This window comes from Emiliania huxleyi, assembly GCF_000372725.1.
Source record: "Emiliania huxleyi CCMP1516 chromosome Unknown EMIHUscaffold_17, whole genome shotgun sequence".
NCBI classification, from domain to species: domain Eukaryota; phylum Haptophyta; order Isochrysidales; family Noelaerhabdaceae; genus Emiliania; species Emiliania huxleyi.
Window position 1 is genome coordinate 648,850 of NW_005200881.1, and position 15,764 is coordinate 664,613.

The 15,764-nt window shown below is 66.0% G+C and overlaps 3 protein-coding genes across 3 annotated transcripts; 1 reads left to right on the forward strand and 2 right to left on the reverse strand.

Moving 5' to 3' along the window:
• Positions 1–2,050: 2,050 nt before the first annotated feature.
• On the reverse strand, positions 2,051–3,627 carry EMIHUDRAFT_449538 (hypothetical protein). Its single transcript, XM_005784521.1, has 6 exons — positions 3,134–3,627; positions 2,935–3,031; positions 2,800–2,833; positions 2,612–2,673; positions 2,505–2,530; positions 2,051–2,353 (listed from the first exon to the last, which is right to left on the reverse strand). The coding sequence occupies exons 1-6, from the start codon at positions 3,587–3,589 to the stop codon at positions 2,255–2,257; spliced, it is 774 nt and encodes a 257-aa protein (XP_005784578.1). The 5' UTR covers positions 3,590–3,627; the 3' UTR covers positions 2,051–2,254.
• Positions 3,628–4,237: 610 nt separating this feature from the next.
• On the forward strand, positions 4,238–6,008 carry EMIHUDRAFT_202761 (hypothetical protein; the record flags this gene model as incomplete). Its single annotated transcript, XM_005784522.1, has 5 exons — positions 4,238–4,351; positions 4,906–5,023; positions 5,181–5,242; positions 5,328–5,507; positions 5,667–6,008. 5 exons carry the CDS (start codon positions 4,238–4,240, stop codon positions 6,006–6,008), a joined length of 816 nt encoding a protein of 271 aa, XP_005784579.1.
• Positions 6,009–6,067: 59 nt separating this feature from the next.
• EMIHUDRAFT_202762 (hypothetical protein) lies at positions 6,068–6,775 on the reverse strand (the record flags this gene model as incomplete). Its single annotated transcript, XM_005784523.1, has 1 exon — positions 6,068–6,775. The coding sequence occupies one exon, from the start codon at positions 6,773–6,775 to the stop codon at positions 6,068–6,070; it is 708 nt and encodes a 235-aa protein (XP_005784580.1).
• Positions 6,776–15,764: the final 8,989 nt, after the last annotated feature.

Sequence of the window (15,764 nt, forward strand, 5' to 3'; positions counted from 1 at the left end):
GCGCTGCGGCGCGCGCGCGCGCGGTCTACGCCGAACTGGGGGCGGTATCGTGGTTCACGCTGCCTACTCGGCAAACAAGTTCGCCGTAGACCGCGCGCGCAGCGCGCTCCGTGTTTGCAGACCGCCCTGGCGGACTCGTTTACACTTCCAAGCTCAAGCCAGGCGCCGCAGGCCATGAAGAGGAGCGCAGATTAAAATGGCGCCGCAGGCTCCCCGGCCCTGGATGTGAGGTTAATGACTGCACTCCAAGTGCTCCAAGGCTCCCCGGGCCGTCCGCGCACAGACCACAGGGAAAAACAAAAATCTATAAAACATCTATCAACACCACTAGGGGGTGGGTGGGCTCCGATCTCCTCATCTCCAATACTCTCTAATCCACAGCGTCGTCATCTTAGGCCGGGGATCCAGTCAGATCTCCGATCTCCATCTTCAATCTCCAATCTCCAACGTCGTCATCTTAGGCCGGATTCGGTCAGATCTCCGATCTCCATCTCCAATCTCCAATCTCGATTCGGGGGCCCGGGGGAGGAGGGGGGCTCAAACCTTCAAGGAGATGCGCTATGGATTCATTCACACCCTGACCATCTCTCATCTCCAATCTCCAATCTTCTACTTGGCCACTGTCGCCGCCGGCAGCAATCTACGACCTCCATTTTCAATCTTCGATCTCACATCTGGGGCGGGTGGCTGGGCGCTAGGATCTACAATCTGCATTCTCCATCTCCTATCTCCACATTTTGGCCCGTGTTGCTGCTCAGCGATCTGCAATCCACAATCTCAATCTTCGATCTTTAGTCTTGAATGGGGAACCGGACAGGAGGGATCTACTGGCGAGACTTGGGCGTGTCCGTGTGAGAGATCCGCTAGGATCTCCAGTCTTAATCTAAAAAAAAATGCGTTTTATCCCGCGAAAGACACTACTCTCCCCCTCCCGTCACTCGTCCCCCTTGGCGTGGCGCGCCTCTCCCCCAGCTCTCGATATCGCGTACTGCACGAGGCTACCGTGGGCCCCGCCTGCGCGCTGGGGATTCCCTGCCCTGTCGGGAAGCCTAGCTCTTAACCTGGGGTCGCTACCTAATGCGGGGCTCCTGGACGGGCGATGAAGTTCGCCTTGAATCTCTCGTCTCGCTTTCCCTCCAACTCGCGTCCGTCGGGGGTACTCCCTGCCTCCGGCTCTCTCTTCTCCCCCCCCCCCCCCCTCCTTCCCTCTCCGGGATGAGATGCGCACTGCTGTCCCTAGAGGGGGGTCGGGTGGTGAGGGAATTGATTAGGCTTCGTGTTGTTGGCGGTCGCCCACGGACGATCGCCGGTGTGGGCCGAAGGACAGAGGCTTGCTTGTGTGGGGGCGCGCGGGCGCCCACTCAGGCTCGGCCTCCGTTGTCTCAGCCTTCAGTTCACCTCTCCTAGCGCCCGGTTTGGTGTGGCGACCTTCATTTCGGGGTCGAAGGTGCTACACACACTTGCCCCCTGGTGTTCTGGCACTCGGCGTTCTCCATAGGGGTTCGTGTGTTTTTCTTTTTGGGGACCATTATGATTTCACTAGTACCGGCCGTTTGTCGTTTGTTTTCTTTTTGTGACAAAAAAGAAATACCGAGGATAATGCAGTGCGCACAGTACTGCGTGCGGCAGGCGCGGGCTCGACGTGAGGCAGGCGACTGTCGCGGGGTGCGGGCTGCATCGCTGTGCGGCGTGCGGGGACTGCGCGGCGTGCACATGTGCATGCACATGTACATGTCATGTTGTGCATGTCCCTTGCATGTGCTCTGTGCTGTGTGCAGGCAGACTGGACAGCGGACTGAACGGATGGCGGCCGCGCGCGCAGCGTGCCACGCGCGCGCCTCGTGCAGTGCAGGATCTGCGTGTCGTGTCAGGCGCGAGGCGGCAGGGGCGCAGTGCGGAGCATGCGGGCTGAATGTTCAGAACAGGCAGGGCTGCTGTGCAGGCTGCATGCACAGCCTGCACAGCAGCCCCCTGCTCGGGTAACACGAGCGCGTGCTCGGTGGCCTGCGCGCGCGGCGTGCCGCCGCGCGCGCCTCGCGGTGAAGCGTCCTGCCGGGCGTTCCAGTCTTAATCTACTATCTCTACCCCAACGATCTCCTGTTCTTGAGCGCAGAGATGTCCATTACTCTCCACACTGCACACACCCTTCGCTCCCGTAATGTGCACAGTACCGGGGGTAATAGTTCTTGTGAGCTCTGCCAAGCCCCAAGCAGCCTACTGTACAGCTCCTCCCCGGACGCGTGCTCGGTTCGCTTCAGCCACTCTCGAGCTCCGGTCTAGCACCGGGGGAGGTTGGTGTCCCCGCGGGAGGGGCGAGCAGCGACTCGGTGAGCGGCGCGAGGAGGCCTCCCGCCTACCCGAGATCGAGCCGAGATCGAGCCGAGATCGAGCCGGGATCTCCCGCCTAGCGAGGGGCGCCGCCCTCCCCCGCAGGTCTCTGGTCACCGCGCCGTGCGGAAAGCGCACACGCGTGTGCAGCGGGCTGAGAGGCGGGCGGTCTTTGCCTCCGACGCGATAGGCCGCAAGGCGCCTGGCCGGCGACGGGGCGGGCGGGGCAGATGAGTGCTGGCCGCGCCCCTGTGTCGGGCGGCTGGCGAGGCTGCCCACGCACCGCGCTTGCCGAGCTGGTTCACCGTCACGCAAAGCATGGTTGCGAAGAGAGCCGGGCCGTAGCTGCGGGGAGGGGCGGAGGAGGCGAGGAGGGTGGAGGCGAGGTTGAGGAGGCGAGGAGGCGCAGAGGGGCGAGGAGGGGCGAGGAGGGGTCTGCAAAGGCGCATCGGCGGCTAGGGCGGCACACACATGCCTCCGCCCGCCATGGCGCCGATGGCGGCGCCTGCGCACGAGGGAGGGTGGCGAGGTGCAGCCGAGGTGCGGCCGAGATCCGACGGAGGTTCTGAGCGAGGTGCAGCCGAGATGTCTCCCGGACGGCGGCGCCTGCCCAGAAGGAGGTTGACGAGACTGTCCCCTTGAGGACGGCGTTCGTGTAGCCGCCTCCAGACCGCCAGAGGACTGCGCTGCAGATGAAGCCGACCTGCCCGCGGGAAGAGCGGCTCGAGCTCCCGCAGGCCCCCTGGGGAGGGCCGCTAGGCCCGGTTGGGGGCTCCTAACTGCGCGGCTGCTGCTAGGGCCGCACCCCCTTTGGGATCTGCGCGGTGGCACGGGCTGCGTCGAAGGAGAGGGGGCCATGCAGCTCGCTGAACATAGAGCAGATGGTGCATATGCAGGCGCCGAGTGTCACCATGCACATCGACTTGACCGGCGCTGGCGTACTGGAGGTTGACCGCTCGGTGCCGAGGAGTGTGCCGCACAGGAGCGCAAATAGCAGCCGCCGGCACATGTCCGCCTCGAAGCTGCTCAGCCCGCCGAGCTGCGCATATCGCCGGTACCAGCACGGGCTGCGATCAGCGCCGTAATGCGCGTTCGGAAACAGCTCTGCCGGCTGGCGCGCCAAGTCGCACGCAGGCAGCCAGCGGGGTCCCACGAGCGCAAACGTGCTGAACATCAGCATGGCGCTGCCGATGACGGCGTACGCCGACTTCTCCAGCGCCGTTGCCTCGCTGCTAAAATACGCCTGAAACTTGGCTAACATGATGTTTTTTCGTTGCAGAGCGCGCACACACAGCAAACACTTGGTCTCTTGGTCTCTTGGAGCAGAGCCTGGCGAGTCCTCGAAAGAGCCACCCTCGGGTCCATCCATAGGAAGAGGTACCCGCCGCTCGGAGCGTCTGGCGAACGGATTTCCCCGAGGGCTCTTGGGGTGTGTGATAGAGCGAGCTGGGGATGGGTGGGGATGGGTGGGGATGGGTGGGGATGGGTGGGGATGGGTGGGGATGGGTGGGGATGGGTGGGGATGGGTGGGGATCTGGGGATGGGTGGGGATGGGTGTGGGGATGGCGGATGGGTGGGGATGGGTGGGGATGGGTGGGGACCTCGGGGATCAGCGGGACACGTCGGCCGCACGCTCCACAGCTGTACATGTACATGTTTGCACGTCAAAGTTGTGAAGTGCCTTCGCGCGCGCGGCGCCGCGCTCATTACGTCCCATGGGACGGTGTGAACTCGGCAACTCGCCTGCCTGGCGCCATGGCTCGTCCATCATCATTGAGAGGTCTGTCCCTCGCTGGGTGTCACTCTAGTGCCCCGTGTAGGCGACGGGCGCCCTAGCTGTGAACAAGCGCACGCCGAGGGGTTAAATTTGCTTTCAGCGCACGCCGAAATTTGCTGACTGAAGCTATCCATGCACTCGCTCTTCTCAGCCTCTGGCGCACGCAAGTCGAAGCACACGCTGCCGAACGAGCGCGAAGGCTTCGCGCTGGCCGTCGGCGCCTCGATGCAGTGGTCCAAGCCGCACGTGCGCCCGCGCCTGACTTTGGCGACGACGAGGAGCTCGAGGAGGCACGCCGCGCACGTCCGCCACCGGCTCCGCCGCCCCCACCGCCCCCGCCTGACTTCTGAACCAGCCAGGAACCAGCCCGTACGGGGATGGCTGGGGATGGCTGGGGATGGCTAGGGATGGGTGGGGATGGGTGGGGATGGGTGGGGACCTGGGGGATCGCTGGGGATGGATCCGGATCGAGCGTGGCAAAACATTGATGCAATGCGCTCATGAGTTCCTTGACTCAAGAAGTAAAAAGTACATATGTATTGACTGATGGCAATCCCAACGGAGGGGCATGCGTGTGATGACGAAGATCCCGAGTATCATCTGTCCAGCGTCCACCATACCGCGTTGGTGTCCAATCCGAGCCTGGCTGTTCTTCACCTTCCTACCTAACCTAACCTAACCCGAGTAGAGGGTGCGTTCTGCAGCGCTAAAGGGAAACCCACGGTAGGCGGAGCCAGGAGCCCTCGGACCCGTGTTCTAGACCCCCGCGTGTTATGGCCCTGCGACCGCGCACCCCGCAGGGTCAGGGCTCTCTAGCCTGGCACCCTGGAACCTTGTTGTGGGGCACTATCGACGCGGCGTCGGCCACCATGATGCTTATCACGGCCCTGATGGTCAAGCCCTCCATGACGCTGCTCAGTCTGCAGCCCCCCGTGCGCCCGAGGTCGCTCCGGACATCCACCCGCTGCCGTATGTCGCCAAAGCAGCACCGCCGGGCACCGTGCGCCGCGGCGCTCCCTTCGTCTACAGTAATCAGGAGGGACACTCCCAGATTATGCTGCGCCCGCTCTCCGAGGGACGCATCAGAAAGCGAAACATGCTCCGGCCATCGTATGCGCGCAGACGCTGGCGCGCTACGTGCGCCGGACCGGCAGCAGTATGTCTCCGGCGAGGATCACCATGATCGGTGCAGTGGTCAATGTGCTGCTCTCCGGGTTCAAAGTGGGCGTCGGCATCGTCGGGCGCGCTGATCGCCGACGGCTGGCATTCGCTGAGCGACCTCTTCAGCGACGCGCTGTGCTGGGCCTCGGTGCAGCTGGGGGCGCACGGCTACGAGCGGCTCGAGCACGTGTGCACCCTCGGCATCGCGGCCATCCTGCTCGCGACGGGCGTCGCGATGACGGTGCACTCGGGCTCGACGCTGCTCGGCTTCATCCGTGGCTCCGCCGGCGCCGCCGGCGCCGCTGCCGTCGGTGCGGCGAGCGCCCTGAGCCGCGCGCCGCGCAGCGCCCACCTCGACGTGGCGGCGCTCTGCGTGGCGATGGCGTCCGTCCTCTCGAAGGAGCTGCTCTTCAGCATCTCGCACGCGGTCGGCGTGCGCTGCCGCTCGCCCTCGCTCATCGCCAACGCCTTCCACCACCGCTCCGACGCGCTCTCGTCGGTCGTCGCCGTCTTCGGCATCTTCGGGGTCATGTGCGGCTGCCGCTGGATCGACTCGCTCGCGGCGACGGCCGTCGGGCTGATGGTCGCGCGCATGGGGAGCGAGGTGGCGATGGAGAGCCTCGCCGCCATCGGCGAGGCGTCGCAGGACATCGCCGCGAAGTCGACCGGGGCGATCCCCCGCCCTCGCATGATCCCCCACATCGTGCTGAGACCCTCGGGTTCGCGTTTGCGTTTCTGTTGACTGCTATTTACGCCACTTGAATTGATTGTGAGCCACGTAAACACTTTCTTTCAAATCTTTCAAAGCTCCTGCTGCGGTCCATGTCCCGGGTCCGCGCTGTGCACGGGCTCCTGCTTCGGCCCGAGCTGCACGTGGTGGAAGCGCGTCGACGAGCCCGCCGCCTCGATCGGCGAGATGGCGAAGAGGCCCATGCGCCACGGCTTCTCGCCGCTGCGCAGGCTGGCGATCCGGATCTGCACCCACGGCGCCGCGCTCTCCGCCGTCGCGCCCTCCACCCACGGCGCCGCCTCGAAGACGAGCGCCGGGCCCTGCGCTGCGCCCGGAAGCAGCTTGGAGACGCGGACGCGGATCGACGTGGACTTGGCGGCCGAGTCCCAGTCGGGCCACGTCTGCGTGCTCCAGTCGGAGAAGCCCTCGTTCGTCACGACGCACGACAGCCGCGGCGAGCCGTCGGTGAACTCGATGCCGGCCTTCACCCACGTGCCCTCGTCGACCAGGATCATGATGCCAGCCTGATCGAACTGGGCCCGCGGCTTGAGCGTGAAGGCCGTGGTGAGCGTCGCCTCCACGTCGGCCGCTACCGGCCTCAGCAACGTCTGCGCGTCGTGCTTGACGAGCAGCGGCTCGTAGAACGTCTTGCTCCAGTAGTCGAGGTTTGGCGTCGGAGTGACCGTCAGCGCATCCGTACCGTCACGCTCGAAGGTGTGCTTGGGCACACCGTTGTTCCATGTGAACTCGTCGAAGGTGGTGATCGCGGTGGTTAGCATGCAAAATATGAGGGCATCGCGGGTGGTTAGCCGCTTGCATGCAAAATTATGCGGACTGCCAGGCGGTATGCACTAACCTTATGCACTAACCTAGGAAGCCCGCAACGCTCCGTCGACGCAGTAGGGCGGCGGAGGCCAGAGTGGCGGATTGTCGCAGCCGGGCGGCTCACAGAGCCAAGCGGCATGCACTAACCTAAGCACCGGCCTTCGCCGTCGCGTCGACAACGTAGCAGCGAAGTAGCAGTGTCAACCCGACGGCGGCAGTGGTCGATGTGGCTGCGACGTTTCTACGAGGCTTCATCGCGACCGCTATTGAGCGGGTGCCGACTCGCGGGCGCCCTAGTGCAGGGTCCCGGGGTTTCTAGTCGGCAAACGCGACGCCTCAATAGCCTCAATAGCCAGCGTTACAACAGCGATTCATTTCGGAAAACATGAGTAACTTCATGCGAGCGTGCTTTAGAGTTGTGAGTACATGTACTCCGTGCCGCTGACGTGATGGCCAGGTACGTGAGCATCAGCACCGTGGATGCGCCGCACGCCACGCCGAGCTTCGGCAGAAGGTCCTCGTCCATCGCCGCACGGGTCAGCGCTGACCAGCTGAGCAGTGCGAACGCAAGCAGCGCGTTCTTGGCCTGCCCGACGGCAGCCCATGAGCGTAGACTGCGCAGCAGATGGGCGTCCGCTTCAGCCTGCTCGCCGAGCTGGTAAAGCTTGCCGCCCGGCGACTTTATGAACGCCATTCGTGGCTCTGGACCTGGCGTCCAACTGATGGACGATGCACGAAGCCACATCTGACGTCCTTCCTCCGGGCTGACAGTCGACATCACGCCAGTGAATCTACCATCCTGCAGCTGCGACCAGCCTGAGAGCACCGGGATCGATGCCTCGTCGACAGCGTCACACATGCTGAGACTGCTGCATCGGCGCACCACCTCGCGGCCAATCCGTGCGGTTGTCGCTCGTGGCTGCACTCTTAGCGCGGATGTAGACGCTAGCGCGAGCCCAAGCACGGCGAATTTCATGCTGGCGAAGGGGTGCCGAACGCTTAATACCCCTTCGCGTCGACGCTCTCGCGCATCAAGCGCTTGAGGGGATTCACCACCCAAGCAGCACTCCCGGGTCTATGGTTTGGTCTGTGTGAACGTGTGAACGTGTGAAGAAGTGTGTATCGCGCGCCTTGCGGGGGGGGCGCGGAAAAGAGGAACCTCTTAGCGCCATCGCCACGGTGCTGCATGCAGCGCCGGGCGACGACGGCTTACCGCCTCCCGGTCCCCCTCGGCACACCTCCGCTGCTCAATGTTTGACGGCTCGAACCCGTGAAGCTTCCCCGTGCGCGGGTTACCCCGCACACGGGTCAGCCTGCCAGCCACGTATCCACGCAAGCGTGGTCCGCGTGCATGGCATACAGGCGTCCGCCAGACAGCGCAGAGGCTAGGCGACCGGGGAAGGACTAGCTCAAGGGCAACACAGCGTCACCAGCCGTTGGCGCGCAGAACGAGTCTGCGGCCCTCGGTTGGGACGAGTGCGCGACGCGGTTGAACCGCTCAATATGGCCGGCAGCTCGCGCTGCCGGCGGGGTGGGTTGGGGAGAACCGGCACGGGGAGGGCCGGCCTCCCCGGAGGGGTCGCCCCCTGGAGGGGCCCCAAAGGGCCCCCCGGGGGGGCGGGGGCCCCCGCCCCGAGGGGCGGGGGCGCCGGGTCCTTCCGTGTCGCTCCCCTCGTCGGGAGTGTCCGTCGGGATGGTGTTGTCCGCCCACTCGGCAGCGTTTGAGCCTCTGTCACCTTGCCTGCCGCGAGCAGCTAGCTCGTCGACGTAGTCGTTCCATTTGTTGCCGCTGTGACCCGCCACATGCCTCCACGTCACGGTGTGTTTGGCGCGAAGGCGTCGCCAGAGGGAACGAAGGCGCTCCGCTAGCTGTCTGTTCGTTTTGGGGGTCACCCTCCCCATCATGCACCCCTCCCGACCCCTTCCAGTCTTTTGCCCACTCTTTCTCCTTCTCCGGTCCAGGGCACCACGTCTCCGCCGCTGCAAAGATATGGTATCTCCTTCGGTACTGTGACAGCAGGTAACGTCTGAACACATTGTCACCCATGCCCTGTACGTTTAGGAAGCCACACGTTGTGTCGTTTACGTACTGCTGTCTTTTCTTGCCCTTCCGCCCCCTATTGCCGATTATGGCTTTTATGTATGCGTTCCATGCCTTATGAGTAAAGTACCAGTCCTTTTCGACGCTTGCCGACGCGGAGAGGCGGCGGCGGGCGACGTCGTGTAGCGTGTGGGTCGGTTGGCCCATCGTGGTGGCGGCTGCTGCGGTCGTCATGGCGATGGCGATCGCGGCGCGCGTGCCAGGGCTGTGTCTGGCGGGCTCGGTGCTGCTCGAGTGAGGTGCGTGACTGTGGTGGCGCTGATGGGGGGCGTAGGATGAGTAATTGGATGCGCGAGCGTTCTTGGTTGTGCAAGCGCTCTTCTTCCCTACGTCTGCTTGCGCCTGGTCCACTGCACAGAGGCGGTTTCGCGCAATCCTGGCGGCCGAGCCGGCATCAGCGCCTTCTGGGTAGCGTGCGTGGTGGTTAGGCATCGGGTCGGGCGTGCCTGCTGTCCGCCGAGTCTTGGGGGCGCTGACGGCGACGTGGTTGGTGCAATTACCGAGGTGTGAATAGGAGAACCAATCGGCCTGTGCCCCTGCTGTGAATAACTCTCGCGTGATCTCGGCCGATGCGATGGCTTTGGCGACCTCCAGGGTAGGCGGGTGGTGGTGAGACCGCGGGAAGGGTACGCCAGAACGCTGGCGGGTCGTCCTATCGCCGTTGGTGGCGTTAGTGTCTCTTGGCGCGAGGTCTGTCTGCGCCTGGTCGCCTGCTGTCAGTATGTTGTATCCACACCGTGGAATTCCGCCGTTTTCGGGCCGCCCGTGTTCGGGGTTTGGTTCGCGTGCTATCAGGGTCCCAAGCGTCACAAGAAAGAGTACACACCCGGTGACCAAGGCACACAACCCGCCTACCCTCACCCCATCGCCCCCGGCGCTGCCCGTCCGTGCCAAGATTACCCTCACCTCGACTCGGTGGATTGTGGCGCTGGGGGGCTCGCCCCTACCTATGGGCGCGAGGTGGACGCGAGCGCGTTCGCGTACGTCGTCGCTCGCGCCGCGGCGCGCGACTGCATGTCCTGCTTTGCCAGGGCGCGCTGCGACATCTTGTGCCGGATGTAGCTCTGGAATTGCGGGCACTTTGCTCCGGGGGCGTGGACGACGGCGTGAAAGGGGCAGAAATTCTGGTAGAGGATGCCAAAGTCCTGGCAAAGGGCGGAGATCTTCTTTGTGCCGGTCGCCGCCCACGCCTCCTTGTTGGTCGAGGCGGCCGCGCCCGCACCCTGCGCCGTTTCCTGTGTAGGGGCGGGGCCGGGAAGGGCTTACTCCTCGCCGGTCAGTCATCGCGCGATTTGGGGGATGTGGGGGATGTGGCTTGGGGGGCGCTGGGCTTACCGTGCGCACGACAATTTTGTCGCTGATCGCCATCTTCTGCGGCAGGAAAGAGGGGGTGAAGGGCTTGCCTCCCGAGTCCTTGAAGGAGGCGACCACGTAGATCTTGTTCATCGTCTTGATGTTTCCGCGCTTGCCCGTCCACGAACCGCCGAAGGTCGAGATGGGCTTAGCATCCTTGCACGATATAATCGCGTTCTTGTACTTGGCCGCCTCGGTAGTCGTGATGATGCCCGAGGTGAGGAGCTGCGTCGCCCGCATCTCCAGGAAGGTCTTCCCGCCGGTGCGCGCGGTGAAGAAGAGGGTGACCATCTCGCCAAACAGCTTGAGGTGCTCGGGGTTGGAGACGTCGAGGCCTGACGGCGTCTGCGTGAAGAAGAGGACGACCACGCCCTCCATCCGCGCGGCGTACGCCGGAATGCCGGCCGCCTCCGCCATCGTGTAGACCTTGATGCCTTTGTAGGCCTTCCCGCCGCCCGCCACGTCGTACAGCGAGGCGGCGCCGGCCTCGTCGATGGTTAGGTGGGCCGCAACCTTGAACGAGGCGCCAGCCTCGTTCTCGAGGTAGGTGAGGAACGCCTCCTTCACGGCGAACTCGTCGATCACCTCCGAGAGCACGTCCTGGTTCATCGCGCCGGCCTTGCCCGAGCCGTCCGCCATGACGACCATGGTGATCGGCGCCTTGAGCGAGCCCTCCTCGCTGAGGAGGGTGCCAATGATTTCCGGCATCTGCATCGAGTCTAGGACGCCGTCAAGGCTGTCTTCCTCGGGGGGGCCCTCCGCGACGGTCTCGAGGGAGGAGGCCATGATGCCCGGCATCTGCGGGTTGACGCCGATAGGCTGTCCGTACTCGCCCCGCTGGCGCACGTTGCGCCCGGTCGCCTCGCCTTGTGCGCGGAGGGGAGAAGGCTGCGTGGAGGAGAGGGAGAGGCCGGACAAGCCCGTTTGGCCGACTTCCATGGGTTGGAACAACCCCCTCAAATGACGTGTGAGTGTTAGATTTGTTTGGTATTGCTAAAAATCTCTCTCTGGGTTGGGGCACCTGTGGCAGAGCTGCCGCCGGTAAGCCGTACGCGTGCGTCACGGCAAGTGTGACGATGATTTTTCGTGTCCACCCGATTAAGGTGGATCGACCGGCCAACATGGGACCGGTGGTGAGTGGCTGAGTGCAGGTGCGCGCCAGGTTGGGGTATCCCGGAGTCATGGGATCGGCGATGAAGGCGTGCATCAAGAAGACCCTCGGCAATCTTCTGCGCGCGCACACGTCGCGCGCGCTCCTCCTGGTACACCACCAAGCAAAGCACACAGCGCCAGCACGCGCGGCCGTGACCCGAAACAGCTACTAGCGACGGCCTCCACGCGACTACTAAATCCCGACACGACGACGCCGCCGAGCACTCGGAGTGCTGATGCCAGACGACGATGTCACCGAGAAGATCGCCGGCATGTCCGTCGCACCAGTCGACTTCGATCAGGCGTTCCCAGCCATGGCACGCCACATGGCACGCTGCAAGGGCGAGCTGTTTGTGTTTTCACGAGGCAGCGACGGAGGAGCCTTTGTGCGCTTCGACTCGTGCGGCACGTCGCCGTTTGAGCCTGCGCCTGTGAAGATCACAGTGCTGTATGAGGAGGTTGACGGTCCGCCATCGCTGATGGAAGCTCTTTGCGACGTGGAGGCGTGCTTGATCTGGATGCAGGAGGCGCAGGGCCCGTGTGAACTCACCCTGTGCAACCCGGGTGGCGAGTACTGGGAGGAGGCGGGCCCGGAGGAGCTGTCGGCCGAGCAGGCACCTCGCCTGCGCGGCGGCGAGTCACGGAACGTCGCGTTGATCCAGCGTGAGTTCTGGGAGGTCCACGACGAGCCGGAACTCGCCACGGTCGGGTGCTCGGGCTCTTATTCTAGGTATCGCTTCGCCGCCAGCTTCCCGCGGCTGGATGCGCTGGTCCGACATGGCTGCGTGCCCCCTCCTCCGGGGACGCCTCCTGCGGGCAACACCATCAGCGCCGACGGCTTTGTCGCGGGAACGTCCGGCGTATCGGAAGCCTGCGCAGCGCTGATGCACAGTGGCCATCCCTCGTGGGAGGTACCGGACCGGGAGCGGATGCACACCGCGAACGGCGCCCTCTCGTTCCTCGAGGCCAAGCTACCGCCCGTCGAGGGCGAGCCCGCCGGACATGCCAGCCAGTGCGCCACGGCCGCCGCCGCCGAGGCAGCGAAGCCGCCTCCGTACCCGCCCTCGCTCCGCCGCAGCGACGTCTTCCCGCTCGATCGCTTCCCAATCAAGGAGGACCCCCGCGTGGTGCAGCGGCGCGAGGACCCGGCAGGAGCCGAAGCCGAGGCGCGCAAGATGCGCGCGCGCTTGTTCTCGAGCCCGCACTTCCGTGGGGGCGGCCTCTTTCAGATGTGCCTGATGGAGGCGCAGCACAAGCAGGCGAACGGGATGGAGCTCGACGAGCTCGATCGCACCGTCCTTGGGCCGCCCACGCAGGGGGAGGACGACTAGTTGGGGCGAGCAATGTGATGGCGCTTGCGTCATGTCACTTTCTCAGTGTTGATGGTAGGTGTGTAGGTTTGGCGTGTTTCGGGATACACCGCTTCAGCACGTGCATTCAACTTTGGATCTTGGCTGCAGCGGGTTTCTTTTTCTTAAACGCTCTCACTACCCACTGGCAGGCCGAGCCCGCGCCGGGCACGTGTACATATACACACATATGCTGGCTGCCGCCCTCGTCTCCGCCGCCCTTGCCGCGGCAGGCGGGCATCCGCTGCTCCCTCTCCGAGCTGGGCGGCGCGCCGTGTGCCCGCCGAGGCCGCTGCTCGCGCTGCGAGGCGGCAGCGCTCCGGCCGGAGGCCTCGTCGTGCGCATCCGGACGAGCGAGGGCGTCAAAAAGGTGCGGCTCGAGAGCGGCAGCTCGACGCTCGCGCAGCTCGAGGAGGCGCTCGCGGCGCAGCACAAGCTGCGGCTGGACGGCGCGCGGCAGCTCTCTCGCCAAGGCGAGCCGCTCGACGTCAAGGCTTCGGGCGGCTCGACGCTCGCGGAGCTAGGCATCGCGCACGGCTCCTTCCTCCACCTCTCCTCCGGCCGGTCGGCCGCGGCCGCGAAGGCTGGCTCTGCAGGAGCCGAGGCTGAAACTGCTGCCACCACCTCCTCACACACCTCGGGAGGCTCCGCCACCGCCTCCGCCACCGCCACCGCCACCGCCACCGCCACCGGCGCCTCCGCCCCGGGTGCATCGCCCAGGAGCAGGGCCGCGGGCCGGCGTGGCTCGGTCCGGCGCACCTTCGAGCAGATCGACGACGAGCGGCGCGCGCGCACGCTCGAGATGAAGGCGCCACCGGCCGCAGCAGAACAGAGCCCCGCCCGCGTGCGCGCGTGTGTGCGTGCGTGTGCGAGCCTGTCCGGGCCGATCCCCTGTAGGCGCCGCCCAAGCCGCGGACCGCCTTCGTGGCGGTGGACGGCGGCGCGTCGCGCTCCTTCGCCGACTACGGCCAGCGCGCCGGCGGGTTCGAGGAGAGGGGGGCTCCGCTGTCCGCTCCGCCCTGCCGCAGCCGGTAGCGTGACGTGTCCGGCGGCATGCCCCGCAGGAGGGGTCTCCTCGCCGCGCGGCACTGTACGGCCGCGTGGCGCCCGACGACAAGGGCGTGCGCGGCGTCTGGGTCGACCTTCTCTGGGAGCCGCCCCAGCCCGACGCGCCGCACGCCGCAGACGCGCTCTCGGCCGCAGACGCGCTCGCGGCGCGGCTGGGGCTGGCGCGTGTGGGCGCGGCGTACAGCCACGCGCCGAGGTCGCACAAGGTTGACGCGGAGGAGCTGCTCTCCCTCTGCTCGGACGCGAGGAGCGCGGCGCAGGGCCCCGCGGCGGTCGGGGCGGCGGCGGCCGACTCCAAGGGCAGCGCGGGAGGAGGCGCGGGCGGAGGCGCGGGCGGAGGCGCGGGCGGAGGCGCGGGCGGATCCGCGCGGCGCAGGCCGGCCCGGCCGGGCGGCGGCGTGGTGAATGCCCTCTCAGGCGTCGCTGTCGCGCGCGCCGCGCTTGGAGTCCGCCTCGTCTCTCACTGCTGCACCGCCGGACCTGGTCAGGCGAGCTGGCCGTGGAGAGAGAGGCGCCGCCCGGCTTCGTCTGCCTGCTCTTCCGGCCCGTGTACGAGGGCGAGGCGTAGCCGAGACGCCGGCCGAGATGCCGCCCGAGAGGCGGCCGAGATGCGGCCGAGATGAGCACGAGGGGCGGATTGGGCGGCGGCGGCGCAGAGGGGCGCGGGGTGGGTGTGTGCTGCGGGGTTGAGCAGTGGCTGCGTGGGCGTAGGCGAGTCGATCGACGGGCTGGTCACCGCGGAGGCGTACGAGCCGACGCCGCTCTGCGAGGAGCTCTGCGCGCGCGACGCTCTCGTCGCCGCTCCCACTGCAGGGGAGGTGGGATCGGCCTCTCTCTCTCCCCCTGACCCTCTCTCCCTGGTCTCTCTCTCCCTGATCTCTCTCCCCCTGACCCTCTCTCCCTGGTCTCTCTCTCCCTGATCTCTCCCTGATCTCTCTCTCCCTGATCTCTCTCCCCCTCTCCCTCCCCCTCTCGCTCAGAGGGCCACCCCTCCCCCCCACCCCTTCCCCCCACCCTCCTCCCTCCTCCCTCCTCCCCCAGGTCTCACTCTCCCCCAAAGAGGGAAAGGCATTCCGCGTCGAAGGCCGCTCCGGCGTGCCCTCCCTCGACACAGCCTACTTTGCGGTTCGCGTCTTCGACTCGGGGCGGCCGCACGCCGCGCCGCTGCGCCGCTCCTTCCCGCAGGCCGGCCGCGGCGCCGACGTGCGCAAGCTCCACCTCCGCTCCTTCCTCGCCAGGCAGGCGGAGGGCGGCGTACCCTTCCGCGACACGGCCGCCGACTTCGACTTGCTGCTGTACGCGGCGCCGCTGCTGCCGCCGGAGCTGCTCGCCGCGGTGTGCGACGCCATCGCGCCGCGCCTGCGCGGCCGCGCACTCTCTCCTCGGCAGGAGGAGGCCGCGGCGTCCGCCTTCCGCGAGGCGGAGCGCTTGCTGTACGAGCACGCGGGGCTGCCGCCGCCGGAGCCGCCGGCCGAGGAGGTGGCCGAGGCGGACTCGCCGCTGATGGGTTGCCTCGCGGGGCTGCGGCGGCTCGTCGCCTCGCTGATGGGAGGGCCTCCCGCGGCCGCGCTTGAGCCCGGTCGCGCGCGGGACGATGGCGTCCGCAAGTGAGAGAGTGTACGCTCGAGGCATGCGCGTCTCGCGCGCGTTCGACGCGTTCGCATTCACGTCTAATTTACAACGTGCCACGAGCGTCACGTGACATGTACATGCTCAAGCCTCAACATGTCGGCTTTTGCATGTGTCACAAAGTACAAAGTACGACGCGGGTCACAGGGACAACACGAGAATCCGAGCAATTCACGAACACGGCTGCGGCTCCACACACCAGTGTACAGAGGCCACACAGACTGCGGGTCCGCTCTCGTCGATGTCCTCAGAACCGGAATGACAGGCTGCCGTGTACGACTCCACACTTTA

What these genes read in the sequence shown, in the direction of transcription:
- EMIHUDRAFT_449538 (XM_005784521.1), bottom strand. Translation starts at nt 3,589, where the DNA reads ATGTTAGCCAAGTTTCAGGCGTATTTTAGCAGCGAGGCAACGGCGCTG. An exon ending in CCGCGCAGATCCCAAAGGGG is followed by an intron (nt 3,032 to 3,133) that starts GTGCGGCCCTAG and finishes TCCCGCGGGCAG; the next exon opens with GTCGGCTTCATCTGCAGCGC. An exon ending in GCCATGGCGGGCGGAGGCAT is followed by an intron (nt 2,674 to 2,799) that starts GTGTGTGCCGCC and finishes CCCTCCCCGCAG; the next exon opens with CTACGGCCCGGCTCTCTTCG.